At 46.3% G+C, this 27258-nt stretch overlaps 1 protein-coding gene across 2 annotated transcripts in view; it reads right to left on the reverse strand.

The window, feature by feature from the left end:
* Nucleotides 1-27258, reverse strand: part of LOC119404829 (spindle assembly abnormal protein 6 homolog) — a 38535-nt gene that overhangs the window by 944 nt on the left and 10333 nt on the right. For both annotated transcript variants that reach the window (XM_037671502.2, XM_037671504.2), the window contains exons 6-16: nucleotides 26797-26976; nucleotides 20813-21010; nucleotides 18347-18463; nucleotides 17379-17494; nucleotides 11014-11167; nucleotides 10081-10235; nucleotides 9388-9502; nucleotides 8436-8517; nucleotides 3994-4082; nucleotides 3658-3747; nucleotides 455-520 (exon numbers count right to left, since the gene is read on the reverse strand). In XM_037671502.2, the coding sequence (XP_037527430.1) occupies nucleotides 455-520; nucleotides 3658-3747; nucleotides 3994-4082; nucleotides 8436-8517; nucleotides 9388-9502; nucleotides 10081-10235; nucleotides 11014-11167; nucleotides 17379-17494; nucleotides 18347-18463; nucleotides 20813-21010; nucleotides 26797-26976 (1362 nt within the window). The remainder of the gene's footprint in view (nucleotides 1-454; nucleotides 521-3657; nucleotides 3748-3993; nucleotides 4083-8435; nucleotides 8518-9387; nucleotides 9503-10080; nucleotides 10236-11013; nucleotides 11168-17378; nucleotides 17495-18346; nucleotides 18464-20812; nucleotides 21011-26796; nucleotides 26977-27258) is intronic.

The raw sequence follows: 27258 nt of genomic DNA on the forward strand, positions 1-27258 counted from the left end.
TTATCACCTAGCTAAATCTACGTAAAGATAACATTAACATAACCGATTTCCCACTCTCTATCACTGGCTTCATTGTGTATCCTAGTATAGTTGGGATTAAAAATAGTGGATCAACCTATCTTCTCACTTATGGTCTACATTATCATGAAAGAGAGAGAGAGAGAAACATGTTTGAATATTGTACTGCCAAGAGTGACATACACAAAAGTTTGTAGAAAGTCTTTTTAACTTTTCCATAACTTCATCTTTATGATTACTCACAGTTCTGATTGTAAGGGCGTGGAGAAAGAGAGACGGGGCTTCTTTTAATAAGTATTGAAGAGGTCTGCCTTCCCTAGAATGCTACTCCGGATTGGTACGATGAGGAATGAAATTACACGCAGTTTCAGGCAAGCACAGCACATGCAGAAAATACATCGCAACACTCAACAAGCACGAAAGGGGGCCAGCTCACCCAATGGGCTTGGGAAGAACTGGAGATTCTTGTGCCACACCAGGGCTCAGGATTCGGAAAAGTTGGCTGCAATACAGAATCCAAGCAAATGCCGATTCCTTCTGAACAACTACAGCAAAAGCTCGATAATTCGGATTTCATGGGACCGGAAAAAATGTCCGAATTGACCGAATGCCGAACTATCGAAGGTATTGAGAAAACAATAAAGAAAGGTCTGTTACATCAATAAACTTTCATTTTCTTCATAGACACATATAAATACTGCACTTATTTTGCGTAAGAGCAGTGTAAAAGCCGCAATTTTAGTCATCCTGCGACTTCGTTCTCAATGCGGCCACGGTGCCAAACTGCCATGCTTAATTAGCCCAAAACATGCTCTGCACCCCTCCCTATTTATTTCGTACCGCACCACCCCCACCACCCCATGCATGTGACGATAGTTCTTTCGAAGGTAAAACAGCCGGCAACAGATAGTTCGTCCATCGCAATGTAGCAAGCGAGTTTCATGCCAGCAGGCCTACCGCGGCTGAAAGCTCATCATCTTCAACACCTTCTGTCATGTTTGTGTTTTGTGACATTGCGCGTGCATTGCACGAAGTTAAGACAAAGCTGCTGAGTGCCGGATTCGCATGCGACAAAACCGTGGCCACTAACTGGCAAAGATAGCGATGCGGACAGCGCCGCCTCGTTTCGATTGTCTTTGCGAACGCCCTTTTTGCTCTTTTGCGTAGCACATTTGCGGCGCTTTGCGCTCAGCGCCCTCCACGGATCGTCCGAACTAACCCGGCTAAGGCCAGATGTGACCGAATTAACAAGAGTTTGATGCCATTAAACAATGCACATGCTGGCCAGGACCAGGGAACATGTCCGAATTATCCAATTTTCCAAATTAACAAAGGTCGAATTAACAAGCTTTTACTGTACTTCAGAACTGACAACTGGGCGAGTTGGTGTACTTCCATCTTGAACGAATACAAGCGCGACAAAAACGAGGACGAGAATAGAAAAGACAGGACTACAGCGCTGTAGTCTGTCTTTTCTGTTCTCGTCCTCGTTTTTGTCGCGCTTGTATTTGTTCAAGATGTTTTACTGTACTACAGGAATGACTCCATGGGCAAAGTGATTAGCTTAATTAAGGGCTCCCGAGTGCACATTAGAGTACTCCGTGTTATCTTGACCACATGCAGTGTTTGCTTGAGTGCACTAATGTAGTCACCTACACATTTAGTCAATAAATGATATAAAAAAAAACAGTGGAGAGAAGGGACACGTAACGGAGATGAGGGCACAGTCTGGGCTATCAGCTGTCTGGTTTGTTATGCTGATTTTAAAGGTACATAGTAGTACAATAGTACAAAAAAAAATATCAGAACCTATAAAAACACAAACCGATGACATATCTGGCAGCGTTTCATATTCGTGCAGGTACAAGTGATAGTACTGTTGGTGTTATGGTATTTTTCCAATACAGTCGAACCCACTTATAACGATCCCACATATAACGATCTATCGGTTATAACGACCATATTTGGGCGCACTTACGATTTTCATATGCTAACCATTGAAGCTGCGTCCAGATATAGCGAACATTTTTCAAAGCCTCCTACTTTTACAACGAACACTTCAGACACGGTCGCGGTAAAAATATGGTGCATACGAAGCGAAAAAAAGTTATAATATGCCTTCTAAAGCGTGACAGGGGCGCGCGCTCGCGCGTGCCCCGCTCCAGTTTACTCGCGACTAAGATACCCAGATCGGCGAGCACCGCACGCAGATTTCGGACGCTGCGAGCGAGGTCGCTCACTTTTCAGGCGTTTCTTCAGTGGTAGAATGGCAGTGGGGAAAAAAAATAGTAGGCATCGTGAAGCCTTGCGGTCAGCTTTCGCACAGTAACCTTTCCTGACGCCGTTCTCTGCAGCTACGACCGCCTGCGATGAACCAAACAATGCCTTGGAACCAAGAAGGCATAAATGCAATTGAAGTGATAACAGCGGTAACTTTCCATCGCAAAGAGGTTCACTGCGTCCCTAAACTCGTCGACGCCACAATGTGCCGCGAAAAGTCGTCCGTCTTTCCGGTAACGGCAGAGACCGGTCGATCGGTGATAACGATTTCTGCGCGATTGCGGCGATGCCTTCGCGGATAAGCATCAGAAAAGATGCGAAGGCGAGGTGGCGGCCGTCGATGAACGTGCCATTATGCCTTATAGCCGACAACCTTATCAAAATCATCTGTAGATATCTGCTCGGCTGCGTGTGTGGCGTACTACGCCGTACACTGCGGATTGACGGCGGTACGAGCGCATCCATGCTTAGCCATGCTGCCGTTCGCAAGTTCGCCGCCGCCGCGTCGTGCGAGACCGCTTTAAAGTGCGCGTCGCTTTGTAGAAACAAAATTAGCTCGCTGTCGTTGAGCGGCGCGGGCACCGAGAAACGTCGATGCACTGACAGCGAGCGTATACTGCGTGTTTGACTAGGTGACAAATCAAGTGCGCCGCGCATCGTCGTGCAGGGCCGCGAGAGCATCGCGGAGACGTAGAGTGCGCGTTGCTTGGAAAATGCTTGTTTTCGCCGCGTTGAACGAAGAGGCTAGTCGCCGCACCCGTGCACGGTCCGGAGTGAAGCAAGCACGAAGAACGTACAAACGCGCGCATACGGCATACAGCAAGCGGCCCGGCAGTGACTCCGCGACCCGAGTAGACGACGCGCTGCACGCAACTAGCCAGGGATGATCGGCTCCACGTCGCAGTACCGCGCTTCGGTATAACGGTGTCGGCTCATTGCAAAGGCGGTTAATTCACTCGTGAGCACGCAGCAGGCGTCGCTTCATGACGCGAAAAGGCTTAGCTTGTCACCGAAGGGGTTGTTAGCACTTTAACAAAAGTGCACAAAAAAAGAAACGGCTTGGCCGCTAAGCGCACGTTTTTAAGGGCGAGTCCATATACAACGAACTACTGATATAACGACCACTTTTCGCAACACTTTCGAGTTCGTTATAAACGGGTTCGACTGTACTACGTGGACGTGGTCATTCTGATCGTGTGCTATCATGCGTTCCTGTGCCTCCTACATGAGTAGGCATGTCATGGTCAGCAAGTTCACAATCAATGAAGCAAGAATATGTTAGCACTGCCTACTCTGTGATTTCATATATGCGGTTTTTGAAAACTTAACGATAGCATGGTCTATTTTTGTCATCCCCACCTGCGAAGGTGCCGTGACACCACCTGTGCCAGGAAATGCGAAGTTGCGTGCAGTTGGGTAGGTAGGGCTTTGACCTACTGGGCTTGTGAACTGGAACAAAAAGAGAAAGAAATCCTACATGAGTGCCAGCCTGTTCAATGATCAAATAACCGGCATTCACACAATGCAGTCATGGGTACGTTAACCAACAAAGAGCATGAGTGGTTCAGAAGCGGAGTAAGGTTGCCATTACCGCGTAAAAAGTAACAATGTTACAGTTACAAGTTACTTGAATGACAAAGTAACTGGCTAGTGTGACTAGCTACTCCCAAGACTGATGGAGTGCAGTGAAGTCACCTGTTTGCTCGAAGACAAGCCGGCAGGACTACCTCGTTTGTCCTGCTGCAGCTGATACGAGTTGAGCTGCTTGTTCAGCCACTGGATCACTGCAAATGAGAAGCAGTGAGAATGAAGCAAGCTTTGGGGCACAGTTGAAGTTTGCACACTCACTGGTTGTGAACAAAACAATATCAGGGTATCAAATGGCCAAATTCTTCCTTGTAATACCACCCATATTAAGCATTTGGTTTCAAATGGCAAGAGGAAAATTGAAATGAAACCATGTTGTGTTAGTTCATTAAGGCGATCAACTGAAATCGCAGTGTAGAAATACATCTACTACGTGGCTTCTTCCATCTATGTAAATGACTTTGTGCAGTATTTGATTGGGTTCACCAATACTGTTACTGAAAAGGCAACAGTGTGCTGAACTGTAGCCCACGGCCACCTGGATCGGGGCGCGCGGCGGTGTTGCTCCGGCCGTCCCATTCGGCGCGCGCCCCTTTGAAAAGTTGTAATTGAGGTAGTTCAGACGCGCGCCGCGACGCGGCGCTCTCCTCCTACCCCCTTGCGAATGATGCCGCGCTGACCGCGCCGTAGGCAGCCGCAGATGTGTTTGGAAAAATGCACACTGGACATCGTGCACGTGGTGACTGGAATCAAGGTACCCTATTATGTAATGTTAATCGGGCTTTACACAGTGAGTGTTCTCTGTAGCATGTTACAATCGAGATAGAGCCAAGCAGCGTGCTTAAGAGACTTCATGTGGCGCGGCGCGTTCATGTGCCATATGACCACGGCCGCTACATAAGTGCCATGACACATATATTGTGCCGAGTACGTGATTTTCCGTGCTTCTCATTCTTTGTTTGGCAATCGTTTCTCCCACGGCCGCCTGGACCGGCGCGCGCCATGCTTCTTTCTAAAGGAAATACATTTTGTCGTTGTCGACACTGCATAGCTATCTTCTGCGGTCGAGCGCTGTCTTAAGAGCATCACGTTGCTGGAAAACAATTGCGGTAATGATAATGCTGTAGTCGTTTTCTCCTTGCCCATGATAGGCAACATTTTGATATGGGCACGTCTCTTTGCATTCTGAAGTTCCCACGATACGACAGTGATGTGAATGCGACGTTCTTATTTAAGCGCAGGCCGCATGTAGGCGAATTTGAACGCGAAAGCGATGAGTGACGCTTGTCTCCTGCGAATTAGCTAGGGTCGGTCGCGCAATGGCCCTTTCTCTCGTTTTGGTATCGAATTGTCGTTTTAAACGCGACAGCATGAAAGAGCCCGTTTCCCAAGCAACATTTTATCCTTGGCAAAATGTCGGCCTGACGTCGCTGGCCAACTGCACTCTCGTTGGCTCAACCTTGGCAACCAATGTAGGGCCGGTCTTGGGGATTGACATTGGCCTCATGTGGGCCTGCGTCGGCACCCGATGTAGGCCCGTCCACCGTGGCCGACGATGCCGAGTGCATGCCGCTCACGGGTTGACCAAGGCCCGACGTTACATAAGCGTCGATTTACCGACGGCCGTAGGTCGGTTGCGGACGTTTCTCGCTAGTATTGCTCTGCTTTTTTTTCTTATTTTTTGTGCGTGTTATAACAAAACGCATCAATTGTTTTTCTGGTGTGTTGGTGCGTGTCGTATTTAATGTGAACGGGCAGTTTATAGAGGCGTTTAGCTCTATCTGAATTAATTACGGGCAGAGTGCACATGTAAGACGGAAATAAACGCCTGTAACGGTCTGCACTAATTAACGTGTTAATACGTAACACACAATAAAAGAAAGACGTGAATATAAGTTTTCTCTCTTTAGATGTTTCACATTGTCATACCACATTGACTTCAGGCAAGTAATTTGTTTTTTAGTCTGCGTTCCACGAGGTTACGCCTGTTAGCTGTAGCTGCGAGTTTTTCACTCGCTTGCCTCATTTACCGTGTTTTTCAGAAACGTGCCGTACTGCCGCGTGCCTTACTGTAAGTCAACACCAAGAAAGATTACGTTGCCCCGACGCCAAAGTGGCATTCCTTCCAGCAGGTAAAGCTCGCGCACTCAAGGCCGCAGCATCCCAAGGGAAATCCGCCAACCTCCTTTAAGGAACCAAACCTTCGGATCGTTTCCCCTATTCTGGAAGCACTCAGAAAAAAAGGTTTTTTTAATAAATCTCGTGCTTTCCTTCGCATGCACGTATACTTTTTACTGATATGCTGCAAAGAACACCAAAACAATTTTCTTGAAATGTTACTCGCGGGTGTTCTCGCTTCGGTCACCATTATCACGACAAGGACTGGCGCGCACACACAAAAAAAAATAAAGAATATAGCGATAGCCGCCATTCATCCTTTTATGTGCTTTTTGTGAGGGTGGGGCAAGTGCTATGCTAACTCACGGTTACTCTACAGCGATAGCTTCAAGGCGCCGCAAACCTTCCCGCATAGAGCGCAAAGGAATGGAGGGGTAGTAGGCGCGCGCCGCGGTGCGGCGAAAGGAGCGGTCACGCCCCTTTCTGCAATTACGCCTCCTCCGTCCGAATGGGACGGCCGGAGCAACACCGCCGCGCGCCCCGATCCAGGTGGCCGTGTGTAGCCTTAAAGGGCCCCTCACCAGGCCACATAGCAAACTTTAGTTAGACGCTGGAAGTTGTTGTGTGCCGAATGAGGAGCAGCATGCCACAAGAAGTTTTCAAATCGCTCCATTAGGAGCTGAGAAAAACAATAATTTGTAGCGACGCGAAACCATGATGCGAGGAGGCGAGTTTCAAACCCTTGCCACTCGCCCCGTGTAGCCTTAGCAAGCCAAATCCCTTCCCTGCCCTCTTCACTTGACACATACTCATCAACACGTCATGCACATGCATGATCACGTGCGCATGACGTGCCCGAGACAGCCCTAGCACGCGAGCGGCGTTGCACGGCCTCTACCTTTTTTTTTATGCAGCGGCCGTGGGCGTTTTGTCGGCGTTCTCTGTGGTGTACTGCCTATTTCTGCGGGACGGGCATGAAAGTTGAGACATTTGTATGGGCACGAGAGTGGCGGTATCATGAGCCAGTGCCGCATTAACGTTTACTTGGACGCGGTAGAATAAATGAGCATAATGAGTGCTCGAACGCGCCGGAACATTACTTTCGTTTCCAGGGCTGGCGTCTGCTCGATGCGCTAACCGCGGGGACACGAACGCATAGGAAAGGGAGACACATTAGCCCCGCATCTCGCTGCAATTCACGAAAAAAAAATGAAAAAGACGCACACATTCCTTTTGTGTGTCTCATTATTTCTCTCAAGTTTTATTAATCTATCCAAGCAACAAATTACAAAAACTACACATGTCGTGTCAAATAATTGTCGCAGTGTCACGTGCTACTGTTGGCGACGTCAGAGCACAGTCGTCTACGTAGAGGAGCGACGTCAGAGCACTACCATCTGCGTAGGGCCATTTTCTCATGTACGTCATCCCCTCATTCTCTAAAGCGCGCACCCGCGAGAAGAAGGGCAAGCAGCGTTCACCTTGAAATTTGCCCCATTTCCGTGCCGCCTAGCGTTGCAAATTTTGGCAGACGTGATCGTGAACACCCAATGTATGCATTGCGCTCGTTAGCTCAAAATTGTCAAACCTGGTGAGGGGCCCTTTAATGAATGCCTTCACCCTGGCACCCACTCATAGCCCTAATATATTTCCCAAAAATGCATGTTTCTGCAAAGAAGTAGACACACTGTGATCGACTTCTGGACCCGATTTTCCAGACATCGATTCAGTCATATTGGGCACAAAACATGGGGTTACTGCGCTCCTCTTGGAACAAGAATGGATGTTCTAGGCCCATTTGAACAAAAGTTATGGTATGCTGAACATTCCCAGCTTGATCCCAGTTTGACTGAGCTTGACATTGCTCACTTGCCAAGTGTTCAACGTACCATAACTTTTGTTCAAATGGGCCTAGAACATCCATTCTTGTTTTATTGCATACAGTATTCGTTCCAGTGTATTGTGATAAGCTGATTTGCTTTATAACTCTCACAATTTATAAATAAATCTTGCTCCCAACAATATACATGAAATATTTGATATTTTGAAAGCAGCATAGTGTACTGAAAAATAATTGCATACCGTATTTACTCGAATCTAGGCCGGCCCCGATTCTAAGCCGACCCCCGAAATTCGCAAGGCCAGAAACAAAAGAAAACCTAATCATTGTACCCGAATCTAAGCCGACCCCCCCACTTTCGCACATCGTTTTTTCGAAAAAAAAACATCGGCTTAGATTCGAATAAATAAGGTATTTGAAATCAGGACATAAAAATACATAAGCTGCGAAAGTTTCATAAAAATGTACTCAAAAACAAAGAAACATGTCTCCGAAGCAGGGTCCCCCCTTAATCAGGGAACACTCGAAGCTCTTGGAACAGACCACTTATCTTGCATGAGCAAAAATAAAGTGTTGAGAGATTGCGACTCACCATTCTCGTTTGTTTTGACCTGCTTCTGACACTCGGCCAACTTCTGCTCAACTTCTTCAACCCGTTGTCGCGCCTGCGCCACCTGGAAGAGGTGATGCGACATTCAACATCTCGGGGAGACGCTCCACACAAGGGTGGACCTAAGGGACACAGGGTACATCAACGACTACTTGTTCTATTCGAAATAAATAAACAAATAAGAAAATGTACAGCATGTTATTAACGTACTGCATGTTATTATGGTGTATACTAGTGCCACGCAATATTACATGTGTTAAGGAGACTCCTTCCACCACATGACATTCACATAGTGTTTTTTTCGAAGCAGTTTCAAGAAAAAGCGTGGCTTGGTAGTAGAATGCCTGCTTGCCACGCAGATGGCCTGGGTTCAATTCTCACTAAAAGCCTAATATTTTATTTATTTATATTATTTGCATCTTTCTCGATTTTTCGGTCTTGGACAAGATGATGATTTTTCGCTCACAACCAACGACGCCGACGCCGGAATTTCTGCGAAACGAGCTCTTTAACGCGATAGTGTTAAAAGTGAAAAGATGTACTGCTGCAAGCAATTGTCTCCCAGTAATTCCTTTACGTATGTTCATGCATCAACACGATTTACAGTTGAAACTTTCCTTATCATGATTGCAAGCTTCAATCACTTCAAAGCACTAAGTGCAACGAGAGAAGAATGGCAACGCCGAGAATTCAGCACGCACTGAATTCCAGAGCCTTCACAATTAAATCGTCACGTTTTTTTCTGCCAGGGAGTTTGGTTAAAATCCAACCATTAGACATGCATTTTAATTATTGAACAGTAAGCTGCCTTCAACACTTATTGAAACCTACTTGGCAATAAATTGAATGGCCAGCCTACACCAAACACCGGGGAGGAAGGCAAAGAAAGCTTTGCTTTGAAATGAAAGCCAAGACAAAGAAAACGAAAACTTACCTCAGCTTCTTTCTTTTTGCTGGCCAGCTCGAGGTCATCAAGCTTGCGCACAAGGCTCTGCACCTGCTGCTCTTTTTCGGTCAGCACATCTTCTTGCTTGGTGATGACCTCTGACCTGAGGATGACAGAGTACATACGGCTTGTCACAGATAAATGCAGAGCACAGAAATGTGGGTTTTCCTTCTTTACTGACTTTTTTTACCTATGTGAAATGACTGTCAAAACAAGAAATCTTTAAAGGCAGTTGTTCATTAAAAGCGGGAATGCAGGGAACATTCCCTCAATAACACATTGCACATGTCGGAGATGTGTCATGGCATGACATCAGAGACCAGACGTTTCTGCCAGCCTCCAGAACCAAACTCCGCGTATTCCTGTCTGCCATGTGGCTTGAGTTACAAACATGCACCGAGAAACCAAATTAACTGGCCACTTACATTCGATGCTGTCTTGTGACGTGAATAGTGTGTACTACAGTGGAATTAAATTTTAGGATTTCATCTATTCGCGCGTCCCTACCATTTGTCCTGTTGAGAAATTTCTGCCAGCTTGCAAGTTTCTTGCTGCCAGCTTGCAAGTTTCTGTAATAACTTACATGCCATCACAACAGACTCTCGTATGAAAACTAGCACAAAGGGAATCCAGAACATCTTTCAACCTCAGAAGAGAAGTAGCAGGAAAGGTCGAGCGTACCTCAGCCGCAGCTTTGCATGGTTAGCCCTGAGCTCGGCCTGAAGACGCTTGATGATCTCATTGCCCTTGAGGATGTCGTCTGAGAGAGTCTTGACGGCCGCCTCTCGTCGACCAAGCTGGGCCTGCCTCTGCTCCAAGAGCGCCTCCACCTGTCGCTGCATAGTTTCGGCACTGACACAGTCACATGGCACTGTGCAAATGAACTCAAGTACGACGCTAGACTGACTTTGTTAACGAAGCATTGGTTACGAGCACATATCTTTGATCCGATATTAGCGAGAGACATATTGGATTTACACACTTCATTACATCCAAGAAAAACTCACAGGGTCCCTTATGTATTTACATGAGATGACTCGAAGGCGAAAGCCATGCTCTTTTTTTTCTCAGTCAATGTAATGATCCTGCCCCGCCACCCTGCGAAAGCTTTCTGCATCTAATGTGGTTTTGCACTGCCTCCAGGATCGGAGGCACCTCACCTGGTTTAGCACTGCCTCTGTGATCAGCCCACTTTTTGACCAAGCTATGATGTCAAGTGATGACATCATGTGACGTTATGTCGCGTGACATCACAAATTTTGGCGATCTGTGATGTCATGATGAAGTCACATGGTGAATCATCATTATATGATGATTTTTTTTGCATCACTTCTGTTGTCCCCGACGCCGACGCTGCTGCCGCTGGACGCTGACAATCAACTTTTGCGTTTGATGAGGCATCTAAGGCTTTCGCCTTAGGATATCACCATATCTAGCTCGGAGTTTCAGCACGAAAGGACAGCCACACTGAATACACAGCAGACTGCACAAACGTATTGTATTTGAGGGGAAAACTGTGGGGAGGGTGAGCTCATATGTTAATCATGATCCGGTGTTTCAGAACAGCTGCCCAGGAGAGGCAGGCAATACACCGTGCTCTTATGGCCCACTCACCTTCTTATCTTCGCAGCTGTCGAGGAGCTCCTTGGTTTCGGCCAGAAGTCGAGACTTCTGCGACAGCTCAGCCTCTAACTTGTCGACCTGAGACCTCAGGGAGCTGGCGTCCTTCTCATTGATCTGCTTGTCAGCTTCAACGGTGTCTTTCTCCCTGCGAGAAAAAGCTTTTTCTTTGTACACTGTGCAAGAGGGGTCTCTTTGCATCTTTCAAACATCCCAAGATGCTTCATCTGCACTTGCCAACTCTTCAGAAGCATCCAAAATAAATCACCTTGTTACAGCATCACAATCAACAAAATACTGACACAAAAGTGTGGTGTCCCACATTTTCTCCTTTTTTTTCTTTTGTTTTTTGGTACTGTAGCTGTTGCTTTTTTAATCACCAAAAAAAGTTTACTTACAGCACCTCACTTTTCAAGGTTCATTTTTTTTTCGAACTAAAGGTACCATGACGGCTAAATTTTTCGTGGCGTGAAACGTTCGTGCCTTTTTTTTTCTGGAACACAATACTGACAGCTGCAAGACTGTATGGCCGAAATATACAATTTGTTAATTTGTTATAATATGCACATGATTATGTTTTATATGAGAAAGCACCCTTTGATGACCTTGGTTTGTCAAAAGTTATTTAGAAAGTGGCAGAATACCTATGATGAGTTGAGCTTGCTATAAGTTTCGAATAAGACTCGAATTTATCAATATAAACCGATTCACTGTTTCACTTCAGTGTCACTTTAATGTGTGTTGCCCTTCTTTTGTATGTCTCGACTTTGCGCTTACAAACAATATTTAACAGACCGCACCAACCAGCCCGAGAAGATGTCCTATTGAGCCCTTAATATGTAACCTGTTCAAGTGTGCCAAGTGTACCAAAGTTTAACAATGCAATTGCCAACTTTACTGACTTCATTATATTGAGGTTCGACTGTGTAATGATTTGTAGCACTCTCGAGGGGCTGAGACTCCATTCCATGTTTATTGGGTCTCCACCTGTCCAATAAAGAAATACAAATGAGACAAATTTTCTGTCAGAATTTGATGGCATTTACAATAGAGACAATAAGGCTGTAGTACAGTGCAATGCAAAGACGTTGTACTTGTCTTGACATTGTAAAAGCAGAGCAGCCCCAGATTGCTGTGTGCATTTTCTGTTTGTAATTGTTGGGTGATTCCACGAGAGATCGAACATGCCTGTCCGGTCGCATTTTTTGTTTTGCCTTGGTTTTTTATATATGGTGTGGGCACATTCAAAGTGCACGGAACTGAAAATTTTATTTCCAAGAAGCGCTCCCAGCGCGCCAAAAAAATATTTGAAGGTGGCGGTGCATGCCTCCTGTTTTTGCTCACTGCATTGTTTTCGGATTTCACGGCCGAATTTAGCGCGAACTATAAATGGTGTGTCGAAAATTTCTTTTGCTGGTTTTAATACGCATTACTGTGAATTACATCCATGCTTTTTTTATGCCGTCCTCAAAAAGAAGAAAATGTGAAAAAATGGCAAACACGGCCGAAATCAAAAAAGGGTCCTAAGTTTGAGGCGCCTTGGCGCCTTTACTATTTCAACAGAAACTTGAAAACAGTGTCAAATATAGAAAAGAGCCTTTGCAACATTATACGGAAGATCATTTTCCTATGGTCAGCGCAAAAAAAGAAAAAAAGTTGTTAAAGAAGCGAGTTTTTTCAAAAAAGTACATTTTCAAAAAATAAAATAAAAAAACTCCGGTCTCAATTTTGACGGCAATTTTTTATCGAAGAGCGCTTATGTCAATGAACACAGGGTTTTAATATCATATGTCCTCATTTGCTTTGTTTACGAGATATAACTGGCCAAAGTGACCCTTGCTGTGAGTGCTCACTTCAGTGCGACTGATGGTTGTTAATAGCTTGCATTGTGCGTAAATCGCAGTTTTATTTATTCTGCTGCAGCAAAACCTTGCTCTTGTGGCTTTTCGTCAAGAAAAATGTGTTCTCAGATTTTATTTGTGTCTAGCGTGTGCAAAAGTGGGCTGCTGCCGCCCTCTAAATGGCTCACGTGTAAACAGTTTGCAGCCTACAACCTCGCCTACAATCATCAGAGGAAAGATGGGCGCGCCTGTTCAAGATATCAACCGCTTCTTCTTCCTGAAGGAATGCCTGGTCTACCTCATCGCGGTTAGATGTAGACAGGTTTTCCTTGAGGAGCCTAAAGCAATGCAAGCAGACCTTGCAGGTGTCGCGAAGATCCTCAGCCTATGACAGTAGCTTCTGGAGGTAGGCAACAACAAAAAGAGCAAAGAAAAAAATTTGCGCAACGAAAACGTTTTCCTCAGCAATCTTCTTTTGTGAACGCGTAATAATCGGCACAGAACAATCGGACGTAGCCATCGGCCGCGCGCATCGCGTGTAGTGAACAGCTAGACCTAGAGCAAGTCGAAACGTTATACTGAACGGCGCCGCACAAATTATCTCACATCTGCGCAGCTGTCATGAATGCCTTTCCAGAACTGCTTACGGTTTAACATTTTATGACTAAGGGTGTCTAAGCGCTTTGGGCTGTAATATTTAATTTGTAGGCCGCACTCATTGTCAAAACTAAGGGTAATGTCCGTCTGGTGCCACCAATGACCTTTGCTGTCCTCGACGTGGGAAAGCACTTAAGTAAGCAGCAACAAACATCATCAATTGGGAAGCTTCGGCCACTCATGGCTTAACCATGCCGCACCGCACGTTTTCTGGCTGTTGAAACGCTGAGGTAAAGGTCGAGATGATACAGGAAGACGTTATCTGCGACGCCGAAAACATGTGATTGCGGGAAGTGAAATAAACGGCTCGGAAATCATTGAGCTAACTTTTTTACAAATGTTTAGGCACAATGTGCGTCGAATGGGGAAGATGGTTAGAGCGTACAATGCATGTAATGGAAGGGAAGCAAGCAGGCAGTGAGAAAACAACTGCATAACAGCGCGCCTGCTGATTGTGGCATTTAGTTACAGATTAAGTTGGCCTTCGCTGCATACAGATGCTTTATTCTGTGTGCAAGGAGAGTTTTGACAAAGTGACCTAAACCATGTGTTCGCGGTGTCTCGCGTGCTTCTGATTAACGAATACTGGCGGGTAAGTTGAGGTTGTAAGCTGCAAACTGCGTACGCGTTCGGCCTTTAGAGAGCGGCAGAAGCCCATCCCCACACACGCTAGACATAATTAAAGTTTGAGAATGCATTTTTCTTGACGACAAGACACCAGAGCAAGGTTTTACTGCAGGAAAATAATTAAAACTAGATTTAAGTGCAATGCAAGCTGATGACAACTATCTATCGCACTGAAGTGAGTACATGCACACAGCAAGGGTAATTATGGCCCGTTAAATCTCGTGAACAAAGCAAATGAGGACATACATATTAACATGGTGTTTTCACTGACATAAGCGCTCTTCGACAAAAAAATGTCAAAATTGAGGCCTGAGTTGTTTTATTTTTCGAAAATGTACTTTTTTGAAAAAAACTCGCTTCTTTAACTATTTTCTTCTTATTTCGCGCTGCCTGTAGGAAAACGATCTTCCGCATAAATGTTGCAAAGGCTTCTTGAAATACTTGGAAAAAAGCATGGATGTAATTCACAGTAATGCATATTAAAACCAACAAGAAAATTTTCGACACATCGTTTATAGTTCGCGTTAAATTCGGCCGTGAATCCCAAAACATTGCAGTGAACAAAAACAGGAGGTCTGCGCCGCCACCTTCAAATACTTTTTTGGCACGCTGGGAGCATTTCTTGGAATAAAATTTTGGGTTCCGTGCACTTTAAATGTGCCACATAACATATAAAAACCCAGGCAAAAACAAAAATATCGACCGGACAGGCATGTTCGATCTCTCGTGGAATCACCCTTTAGAGGGCGGCAGCAGCCCACTTTCGCACACGGTAGAACCAAATAAAATCTGAGAACACATTTTTCTTGACGAAAAGCCACCAGAGCAAGGTTTTGCTGCAGCAGAATAAATAAAACTGCGATTTACGCACATGCAAGCTATTAACAACCATCAGTTGCCCTGAAGTGAGCACTCACAGCAAGGGTCACTTTGGCCAGTTATATCTCGTAAACAAAGCAAATGAGGACATATGATATTAAAACCCTGTGTTCACTGACATAAGCGCTCTTCGATAAAAAATTGCTGTCAAAATTGAGACCGGAGTTTTTTTATTTTATTTTTTGAAAATGTACTTTTTTGAAAAAACTCGCTTCTTTAACTATTTTTTTCTTTTTTTGCGTTGCCCGTAGGAAAATTATCTTCTGTATAAATGTTGCAAAGGCTCTTTTCTATAGTTGACACTGTTTTCAAGTTTCTGTTTGAAATAGTAAAGGCGCCAAGGCGCCTCAAACTTAGGACCCTTTTTTGATTTCGGCCGTGTTTGCCATTTTTTCACATTTTCTTCTTAATGAGGACGGCATAAAAAAAGCATGGATGTAATTCACAGTAGTGCGTATTAAAACCAGCAAAATAAATTTCGACACATCATTATAGTTCGCGCTAAATTCGGCCGTGAAATCCGAAAACAATGCAGTGAGCAAAAACAGGAGGCATGCGCCGCCACCTTCAAATATTTTTTGGGTGCGCTGGGAGCGTTTCTTGGAAATAAAATTTTCAGTTCCGTGCACTTTGAATGTGCCCACATAACATATAAAAAACCCAGGCAAAACAAAAATTGCGACCGGACAGGCATGTTTGATCTCTCGTGGAATCACCCTGTTCTTGAGTACTGAAGGCACTGGCATAGCCTGAAGGGGTTGGGAGTTTCGACCCCCTTCCCCCAAGATGTTTCAAATTTGCATGTGTTTATATACAAGCACGCATACAAATGCATGCATGAACATACATACCCCCCCCCCTTTACAAAAAAATTTCTGGCTACGCTACTGACTGAAGGCACAGCTTATCAGTAAGTGCAATCAAAGCTCATCAGTAAATTCATTCAACAGGGCTCATCAGAGGACAGTCAGTTACTTGAAAGACGGTAGGAGTGCAAATTAAACAATGCAGCAGATTAAAACAACATAACCTGCTTTAATACACTGGGCTGGTTAGGGTTAGGTTAGGTGATGGAAAAGCAGGTAGTAGATGAAAAAACGCCAGGCCTGCGCTGAAACCGCAGCACAGTCACAGTGAAAGCTGGAAGAGCGGCGTTTCTAGAGCCCGTTAAGCTCTCTTGGGGCTACAATACAAGTACACTAGAAAGGTACCCACTACGCCATAAATCACAATTTTTGTGAAGTTGGGAAGCACCTACTAAGCCATTATTCGTCATTCTGCGGAGAAACGAGGCACCAGCTACACGTCTGTAAGGCATTATGTGCACTTTGTTGAAGCGACGACTGATGACGATGAAGAATTATGGCTCAGCCCTTTGTAATGGGTTGGAATCATTAAATGGCCCACCAGTCATGTAATTTGCATTGGGTGACGCCCGGTCGCTATTTCCCTCTCCCGTCATGCTGTATAACATACGTTGACGTGGGAGAGAGACGGGGGGGGGGGGGGGGAAGAACTTTACTGAGACCCCGAGGAAATGGATCATGCGCTTATGGGCTTCCTTGGCAACCAATACAAGTGCACTTGCAAGGAACCCACTACGCTATAAATCATTGTAATTTTACTGAGACCCCGAGGAAGTGGATCATGCGCTTATGGGCTTCCTTGGCAACCAATACAAGTGCACTTGTGAGGAACCCACAACGCTATAAATCATTGTAATTTTTGAGAAGTAGGGCAGCAGGCACTGTGCCATTTTTCGTCATTCTACTGAGAGCGTTGGTACCTGCTAAACCCATGTAAGGCATTATGCGCACTTTGTTGATGCTGTGCCTGATGACGATGAAGAATTATGGCAGAGTCCTTTGTAATGGGTTGGAAACATTCAACAACCTACTAGTTGCGCAATTCTCATTGTGTGACGCCTGGTTACAGAGTTTGCGTTGTGCGACACTTGATGCTTATTTTACTCTTCTACCACGCTATATTGCATATGCTGATGTGGTTCCTTCCCGACATGAAGCCTGTATAGGACCTTTTTGCAAAGCAGTTTCAAGCACCGGCATGGCTCAGAGGTTGAATACTGGGCTCCCACGCAGAGGGCCCAGGTTCGAACCTCGTTCCATCCTGGAATTTTTTTCTTATTTCGTTTTTTTTTTCTTATTTCGAGCGATACTGGTTACGGACACCGGCGGCGGCGGCGGCGGCGGCGGACAACTACGGCGCCAAAAACGGCCGGTGAAATGACCTCATAACAGCTTTTGCTGTAAAAAATGGCAAAGGCCATATGTAAGAGTGTACATTTTAGAACCACTATTGCTTCACTTTATGCGAGCATGGCCATTAGCTACACACCTTGAAAGCACTTCAGCCGTCCGCTGGCACTGCCCCACGGCTGCCTCCAGCGCAGTCACCTTCAACGACAGCTCTCGGCAGAGTTGCTCAGACTTGGTCAGCTTTTCCTGCAAGTCCTGAAAGACGCGATACGCGGGGCAAGCACGTTTACCAATGCAACACAAAAGAGGACGTCAAGTTCCAACCTCACTGCCTCCAAATCGCGCCCACTCACCTGCAGTAGCAAATCATGCAGCCACAAAATTAGATGGCAAGGTTCTGAGGGGCGCTACATCGTCTCCCGACCACGCTATTAAACCAAAATCGCATTAAAGTGTGAGCACTATGCTAATCATGCAGGTCATTTACTGCATACCAAAAAGAGATTGCTGGTTTGTAATTGCCAGTCATGTTGGCAGTCATGTTGTTCACACCTGCGACTAGCACCGGTCGCACGGTTAGGTTAGTTGCAAAGAGTCACAAATCGCAACTTTGGTTGAAAAGTGACTGCTTTGGCTCAGTTGCTCGCTGCTTCACTTTTCAATCGCGCAACTCCAGTCACAAACCTCTGAACAAATCAGATGGGCAGCATACCAGCTTTATTTCACGAGGCAATGGCAGTGCATGCAGACACGCATTAGGTGTGGCAATGGGTATAGGTCACACGCAGGAGTGAACATCGGCCGCCTTGAGTCTTTCTTTGGTCACTAGTCGCAAACGGTCAGGGGACCAGTGCTAGTTGCAAGTGCGAGTGAGCCTTTACCTCAATGAAAATGACACCAAGTGATGGCAGAGAAGCAACTGGAGTAATTGTAACCAGCATTTGCAGTGCATTTCAGGGAAGTTCTATGAGTAAATGAGAAACATTAATTCCACCTATGAACGACTCCATTTCACCAACATGACCAACACAAACGGCAAATCATTGCGTGTCAGCGAACAAGCCGCTAGCAGGTCATGATAAGCAAGATGCAGAGAAAAATCCTCACTTTATTCAACGTTTCCTTGATGGAGACGTCGGCCTCCAGGACCTGGATCTGCTTCCTGAGCCTCTGCTCCGTCTCCCGGTGCTCCAAGTCCGAGCGAAACTGCTGCTCTGAACTGGCCTAGAACGACAAGATTTAAGACAGCTTTGAATGTCATAGCACTTTCGAAGATGAAATGAAATGGCAAGCACCACATTAGAAAAGTTTCACAGAAGTTTGATAGCATCAGAACTCATCGATGCCATTCACCAAAAACAACACAGTTGGACAACACCACGAAGAACATGGATGCACCAAAGAGAGGACTTCAATCTGCTATTTTTTATCTCCCTAAAGCAGGTTCTTATACTGCTTGTGGTGTTTCCGGGTCGTTTCCAACTCGTCAGTGACATCACGTCAGTTGTTACAACAAAGCAAAATAATGCAACAAGAAGGGTTTATTCTAGGGATGTGCGAATATTCAAAATTTCGAATATTTTTCGAATAGTGTTTGCTATTCGATTCGATTCGCACTGAAATTTTAGTATTCGAACTATTCGAACTTCCCAAAGACAAATGCAGTCAACGTCCGGTTGAAAGTGACCCCTTCAGATTTTCAATATGCTTCACCTCATTACACTCTCGTATTGCGGCAAAGCTGTCTTTCCAGCTTCGTTACGGTCGAACTTAGCCGAGAGACAAAGTCCGGTTGGTAGTGGTCCCTAGATTTTTAACATGCTTCACCTCATCACACCCCCGTATTGTGGCAAAGCTGCCTTTCAAGAACCGTTACGGTCGAACTTGGGCAAGAGACAGTCAACGTCCGTTTGAAAGTGGTCCCTAAATTTTCAATATGCTTCACCTCCTCACACCCCCGTATTGCGGCAAAGCTGCCTTTCAAGCTCCGCTACGGTCGCAAATGTGTTAACTCAAGAAAACGCTGGTTCCAATATAGAGATGAAAGATGTGGCAGAGTTGGGGGCTCAATTAATGCTGTTTTGGACCTGAAATTTGGGCAGGAACTCCGAAAAATCGGATGCCGAAGCTTTTTAGCATCCAAAATTTCAGATGTTCTCATATATAGACGTCTACGAGGCAGATTTGGAACTCCGGACTTGAAGGGAGCACACCCTTGTCCGCCACATCAGTTGGCCTTCCACAGCAGTTGAAAGAGGAGGAGAGGCTGAGGAAATGGCATCTCTGCCTATCACGTGTAAAGTGTTGTCGGCAGCACTTTGGTTGCACCAAATCATGTACATAAATACAATTCGGCCTCTACATTGCCTCATTCTTGATAAGAAAGACAACTATGAAATATGAACCCACCAGCGCTTCATCAACCTAGCAAAAAGAAACACTTTCATGTTGCTATCTCACAAGAACATACTTAGGGATTCTCTGCAACTTTTTCTGTAATTTCACTTCGAATTATTCGAAAAATGTTTGAGAAATATTCGAAAATTATTCGAAATTATTCGATTCGATTCGCACTCAATCTTCATTATTCGAATTCGCTTCGCACCCAAAATTTTGCTATTCGCACAGCTCTAGTTTATTCTGTCCAAAACTAGGGCCTCCATATGTTGTGAAACAGCAAAATGCCAGTTAAACCACCGTCAAGCGTTTGGTTGCTGGAAGACTGAGGGGAGTGCAGCATCATAAAAGTATTGGGAGCTAGATGCGTTGTTGTGATTCCATCCACTTGGTTTCTGGCCAAGCTTTTCCGCATTATGCAAGGTAACGTAGCGCCAGCTGTTGAACAGTAAAGGACAGCAATGACATATGCGATGCCCCAACCCCTTGTTTGGGACGGGCACTTTGGATTGCGCTAAGGCTATGTGGACCCTTGAAACAAGGTTTCCTCTCGAATGGCCCGTTCTTTCGAAACGTTCCCTATTCAAAACAGCCCGTGTTGATTCGATATTTGCCTTTAGTGTCCCTGTAACCACACACTCGAACTGTGGATTGGGCCCAAGGAGATTTAAAAAGAATTGCCGGAGTGAAAATTATGCTTCACAAAAGCTGTACCCAGCCTAAGATAGCAGCCGCAGCTGCCACCTTTGTAGGGGTAGGATAAAATAAAACGTCAGCATTCTGCAAAGGTAATGGAGTGTTTTCCTCGCATGCCATATGAGTGTAATGGCGAATTTTTCCGGACAAATACTGCTCAACGTGTCCCTTTGTGTAACTGGTTTCTATACGAAGCCTCAAAGTCTTTGGCCAATTTTATTGGAGATCAGGTCATCAATACTTATCTTGATATCGGTAACAAAGATCTCTTATTTGAGAGTTAACGTAGCGTTTACATTAACCGAGCAAAACAACTTTATCTACCTGGAAAGAGCAGGTTTCTGAGATAAAGGGCATGCAAGCGCTGTCTTCACTATTGCTGGTAAGGCGTTACGAGACGTACCACTCCAGCATATTTTTTTAAAACCTACTCAGTTGGGCCTGGAGCCTCCACATGCCTGTGAACACAGCCATTCTCACCTTGCGCAGATTCTCCTTCTCTGCTGCCAACTCGCGCTCATGCTGCTCTCGCAACGATGCGAGCTGGGAGGCATGAAGGGAGTGGACACGGTCCAGCTCCCGCGACCGCTCCGTCGCCATCTCCTGATACTGCCGCAGGCGGGTGTGAAAGTCCGTCTCGGAGCTTCGGAGTGTGGCCTCCAGCCGCCTGTTCTCGTCCTGCAACGTAGCTCAGGTCAACGCTCCGCTGGCACAAAATTCAACAGTCATCTTGTTGGCCACAAAACCAGTGACACAAACATGCTAAGGCACACACGCCCCGCCATGGTGGTCTAGTTGTTATGGCGCTCGACTGCTGACCCCAAGGTCACGGGATCGAATCCCAGTCGCGGCGGCTGCATTTTCGATGGAGGTGAGAATGTTTGAGGCTCGTGTACTTAGATTTAGGTGAATGTAAAGAACCCCAGGTCGTCGGAATTTCCAGAGCCCTCCACTACGGCGTCCCTCATAATCGTGTCGTGGTTTTGGGACGTTAAACCCCAGATATTATATATATACTAAGGCACAAACACTGTACTGGAAGATGCCGAAGTGGGGATGCAACAATTGACCAAAAGCCCGAAACCTGCCTACGAGCAGTGGCGCGTTCACAAAGAAAGCAGCGCCGGTTTGATTAAACATTTACTTCACACTAATTCCACAATGCCTTCTAATAAATATTCAAGACAATACGTAAAAAAAAAAAGACTAGGAGGGCCTTCAAGAGCAGAACGCGATAGCATAATCAGGCCCCATGCGCAGTGGCTTCTCAACTGCTAGCCTAGCTTTGGTTCTTGGTGCACGCCTCAACCATGCCGTAAAGAAAAAAATGACTGGAAAAACGTAAGGAAAAAAATTGGCCGTTTCAAACTATCCTAGAATGCCTACTGAAAGTACAGTTGTTAAGTGCCCACAACGCCATAATTCTTCCTTTTGCGAATCAGCGAAGGACCCACTACGTGTCCGTAAAGCAACACGCGATCCTACGCAGCTGCCGACTTTGTTGATGCTTTTGCAGCTGATGATTAAATACGTCTGAGCGCTTTGTAATGAGTGGGCCTTTAAAACACCCACTCGTTGCACAATTCACATGTTTTGGCAGCTGGTGTGATTCTACGCTTCTGCCATGCAATATTACATGCGTGAAGGGGACTCCTTCCACTACTTGACATTCATACAGTGTTTTTTTCGGAAGCAGTTTCAAGCAATAGCATAGTTCTGTAGTAGAACACCTGCTTGCCACGCAGGCGGCCTGGGTTCGATTCTCTCTTGAACCGAAGATTTTTATTATTTATTTTATTTGCATCTTTCTTGATTTTTCAGTCACGGGCAAGATGATTTTTTGCTCACAAAAAACGACGCCGACATCGGCGCTGGAATTTCTGCGAAACGAGCTCTTCAACGCTATCACGTTAAAAAGAAGTCCAGCCTGTTCCACGCCATGAAAACCATCAGGCAGCAAAGCTCGCACGCCTTTCTTCAGGCATTACAGTTTGCTCCTAAGCTTTGCCAAAGTTTTCATTAAAAGTTTCTTTGTGCTTCTTTGTTCTTCAAGTCGAGCCATGCGGATCCCGTGCAATGATATGGTCATTCACGGCGGTGCTTGAACACTACGGTAGCGTTTCAGCATGGCTGTGCCCACTCCAGCCGCCCACTTGCCCAAAATGCGTCACATGACCTGTCCAAGGGCCATGTGACCTGCGCAACGCCTACTACTACTACTACTACGACGATGACAATGGCACAGGGTAGACAGTTTTGCTGTAAAAAAAAATGTGCACTTCAATTTGAACTGTACGACGTTTTAAACGCACCGCAAAATCCCAAGTAAGTGCCCCCTTCAGCAAGACGAAATGACTGGCAAAGTGGATGGGGGGGTGGCGCTTTCGTAGAATGGCACCAAAATTCGAAGTGGCGTGAGCAAAGTTTTCACGCAAGAAAAAATGGAGTGCAGTGGACTTTCTCAGAAGTCTTTTTCGCTCTCGTTCATGGCACGGTGCATTACAACCACGGCTCACAAATACAAAAAACGTAATCCCTACATGATCAGACCACAGGAACCACAACATGGAAGCGTCTACGATGATGAGCCAACGCAACAGTTCTAGGCAACAAACACAGATCTCTGAGGCCTTACTTTCACTGGATACGGAGTTATTGGCACCATCATGGAATACAGGTCTCGAGGGCCATGCTTTCGCTCACGGGACCCCAAAAATTGTCATGGGTGTCTTGTGCTATGTTTACGTTCGCGATCATTTTTTCAACAAATTTCAGGCGCAGGCGCTTTAAGATTGGACTGGTAAGCAGGACTGGATGGTATTTATGCAGGCCAGTGCTGCATGGGCGCAGTACATGACCGGGGTGCAGAGTGAGAGAGGGGGGGGGGTTCGTTTTCCCGGAATGGCATGGAAATTAGAAATTAGCAGTGAAATTGAAGAGGGTGCTTGCTAGGGTGGGTGCGTTTGCTCGGAATTTTACGGCAGTGCTTTTCTATCTCATTTCCAAGGTTTATGAAACAGTCAAACATTGATGATACTTTGTTAATTAAGCTTGGAACAAATAACTGAAAGTAACAACAGACAGCGATTACAAGCTATTACAAATGGCATTTCGGCTTCCTTATGGGACAATATTAAGCTCCATAATGGGAATATCGTCTTGCCATTTCTTGTTTGTTGCTCGCACACATACTTTCCCTTTGACTGAGCTTCAATTTATTCTGTACATGTGGCATAAAGACCATCAAGACAATTTAGCTATCACAAGATGTGAACACTTACAAGCAACTTGAGCTTAAAAGCTCAGTTATCTCAGGAATGAAAAAGAGAAAAAGGTGGGTTGTATTATGAATAAATTAGGTGCGCTGTAATGAGGCGAATGCCAGAGACCCCAAGATTTTACTATGCTCCCACAGGCGTAGTGTTTCCTACTATATTGTCGCAACGTGGAAAGAACAAGACACAGGACCACGGTGCGACAAGGAAAACAAGGTCTGTATTGACAGGTCAAAAGAGCAGACACTTCCACGTTGTCTTCCTCAGAGAGAGACAGTAATTGCTGCTCGTGCTCCTCACTTCGTTGTCCTCTGTCAATCTGCCAGCTTTTAGTCGTGACATCAGCCACAAGTGCGCTTGACCGCGGTGGGATGGTGACGTCATCGTCGAAGACACGCAGAGGTTTACGTCGTTGATCTGTACAGGGCGAATCCGAAATCTGACCAGGGGCCATCCAAAACGTAACCGATCTGTCAGGAATGTTTATAACGGCGCCATATTCACGCAGGAAATCCATTCCCGAGATCAGATCTTTGCAGCATTCCGGTAAAATGACAAACGTAGCGACAAAATCCGAACTGCCAATATTAATTCGATCGGTGCATTTGCCTGTTGGCTTGACCAATTGACCCCCCGCGGTTCTAATGTTGGGGCCCATCCATAAAGTTTTTACTTTCTTTAGACAGTCGGCGAGTTTCCGGCTAATAATAGAGAAGTCGGCACCAGTATCTACCAGCGCTGTTACTGGGCGTCCGTCTATGCTAACGTCTAAGCGCTTACGATTTCCTTTGCTGCCGGCAACGTCGTATCGTCCGTCGTATCATCCGTCGTATTGTCCGTCATATTGTGTCGTTCTGACGATGTTGGGGGTGTTGTAGCATCTCGACGGGCGGCAACCTTCCCCCCGAAGGTCACTGCTGTTAGTTTCCCCGACGTGGGCTGGGCGATCTGCCCCGGACCGCATCGGCGTAACTGCGGTGGTGCGGTGAGTTTGATGCAGGAGACGGAGAGCGGGATCGACGATACGGCGTATCGAGTGGCTGTGCTTGCGGGCATGCATTGCTGTCACGTCAGTTATCAAAACGAGTACGAGGGAAGGTCGGTGCGAAGGTCTCATATCTATGGTCACGATACGGGCAAATGCGGTAAACATGGCCAGCTTCTCCGCAATGGAAGCAAAGTGGACGCCGGTCAACGGTGCACCACAAGTCCGTCTTACGAACGAATGGTCAACTGGTGGGCATCCTTGGCAACCAAGTTGCAGATGGCGGCGAAAGGTAGAGCGGCGATGCTTCCGTGGGCACATTAGGCTGTGGAGTCGGCGGCGCCGGATTGTACGCTGGGGTCAATGGCGGTGGCGGGTTGTACGCTGGGGTCAATGACTCGTTGTAAAGCCCAGTGGTGACGTTGTAATAAGGCAGGGGTGACGCGTTGTGTGTCACTGGAGTTGGACGACGGACGGCAGATGCGAAGTTTATGGACCGCTGGTGTGATGGGGATTCGGGCAACGACAATGCCTGGCGGATTTCTTGCCGCACAACTTCTGCGACAGAAGCCATTGCGGGTTCTTGCGGGGTCACAAGGAGGTTGTGGATCTCCTCACGAACGACCTCGCGAATGAGCTCACGCAGAGAACACTCGCTGCCGGCAGTCAAAGCAGAGACGTTTATCGATGCGCTGTTTGGTCGGTCGTGGTAGCGGCACCTTTGCTGGAGCGCTCGCTCGATGGTTGTAGCCTCCTTGATGAATTCCACTACGGTTGTCGGCGGGTTGCGAAGGAGACCGGCAAAAAGCTGTTCCTTGATGCCTCTCATCAAATAGCGGAGTTTCTTAGCTTCAGGTATCTCGGGGTCAGCTCGGCGAAACAGGCGGGTCATATCCTCCGCAAACACGGCGACACTCTCATTCGGCTTTTGTATGCGCGACTCGATGAGTTGCTGAGCGGAATCGCGACGGTCGCTGCTTGCAAAGGTTCCGAGAAGTTGCTGCCGAAATGCATCCCAGGAAGACAATGTGGCTTCCCGGTTCTCGTACCACGTACGAGCGCTGTCTGCCAGGGTAAAGTAAACGCGTGACAGCTTCTGCTCTACGTTCCAATGATTCACCTTAGCGACTCGCTCATACTGCTCGAGCCAATCCTCCACGTCCTCATAAGCTTCACCGTGGAAGGTCTCAGGGATCCGAGGCTGCTCAACAGTCACCTGTGAAGCGCCGGCGGTTGCCATTTCTCCAGACGGAGTTCTGGCTGGGGAAGTTCCAGGGGGATTGCCTCGGGACTTAGGCCTCGCAGTCGGCGACTGTAGCGGTGGACAGGGGTGTCCACTGCAGGAACAGTTTGCGGGATTGGACTAACAGTGCCGCTCCGGGGAGGAGTGTTGAGCATCAGGCGTTGAAGTCCAGCACCTCCACCAGTGTCGCAACGTGGAAAGAACAAGACACAGGACCACGGTGCAACAAGGAAAACAAGGTCTGTATTGACAGGTCAAAAGAGCAGACGCTTCCAGGTCGTCTTCCTCAGAGAGAGACAGTGGTTGCTGCTTGTGCTCCTCACTTCGTTGTCCTCTGTCAATATGCCAGCTTTTAGTCGTGACAATATTTACTAGAGGGAACTGTGGTGTTGAGACTGTTTGGCCACTATGGGAATGACGGGTAGTACATGAATTTGCCTTCAAATGCACTAGTGGCCTTGTTTATTGTTGAGTTTTGGCTTGTGTTTCTGATAAAGAAATGGCTCGTTAACCTCGTGAGCTGATTTGAATTGGTAAGCTTAAAAGGGTCACAGTGGTGAATAGGGACTGCTGAACTTTTGCTGAACTCTGTCCAGCGACAAAGCGGCTGCAGGCTACATGGAGCCAAAAGAACGAAGCTTTGGCAAATCTATGTACAACCCATCATTCCTATGCTGGCTGAAGCATCATGCCTTACAGCTTCCACAAACACTGGCAACAAACTGCCCTCCAGTGCTCTATTATGAAACTATGCCCACAGGTTTTCAAGGAACTGCTACACAATTCAAGTGACTGTGCATCGAACATATATCTTCTGGCATCGATCCGTACTTCGGCACTATGTAGCACATCATCACATCTAAGTGGATAAATACTGTTTCTCAAACATGCCACTGTTTCTTATCTAGTTTACTGTCACATTGTGTCAAGTTTTAAATCCCGCCAATGTAGAGAACCGCACCTTCAGATGACGCATGGCAGAGCTCAGGTGCTTGCGGACAACAGTGTCGGGAGCAGAGGCCAGCTTGAGTGACAAGTGGACTAGGTGCTTGAAAGGATTGACCTCAATGACATCCAGGATGGCCGGATCCGAGCCAATCCGGCCGTGCACCGTGAGTGATAGCACAAACCGGGGGCTGTCCTGTGGTAGGTGAGCGAAGTTGAAAAACCAACGAGGGATTATTGTCAATGTCGGGGCAATAGCTTCATGTTTGATCTGTTAAAAGGAACACCAAAGTAAGACAATTAAATTAGTTTAGACTGATAAATTATGCTCTGAAAACTCCAGTGTCATTGATTTCACCACCATAGTTCTTTTTTTATAGATGAGTAAACTAATCTCAAAAGTATCACTTTTAAGTCTCCCGCTGAAATATCTGATGGCGACGTCATGCATTTCAAAATGTTTTTTCGTATTTTGGCC

This window comes from Rhipicephalus sanguineus, chromosome 9 (assembly GCF_013339695.2).
Source record: "Rhipicephalus sanguineus isolate Rsan-2018 chromosome 9, BIME_Rsan_1.4, whole genome shotgun sequence".
Lineage (NCBI taxonomy): Eukaryota > Metazoa > Arthropoda > Arachnida > Ixodida > Ixodidae > Rhipicephalus > Rhipicephalus sanguineus.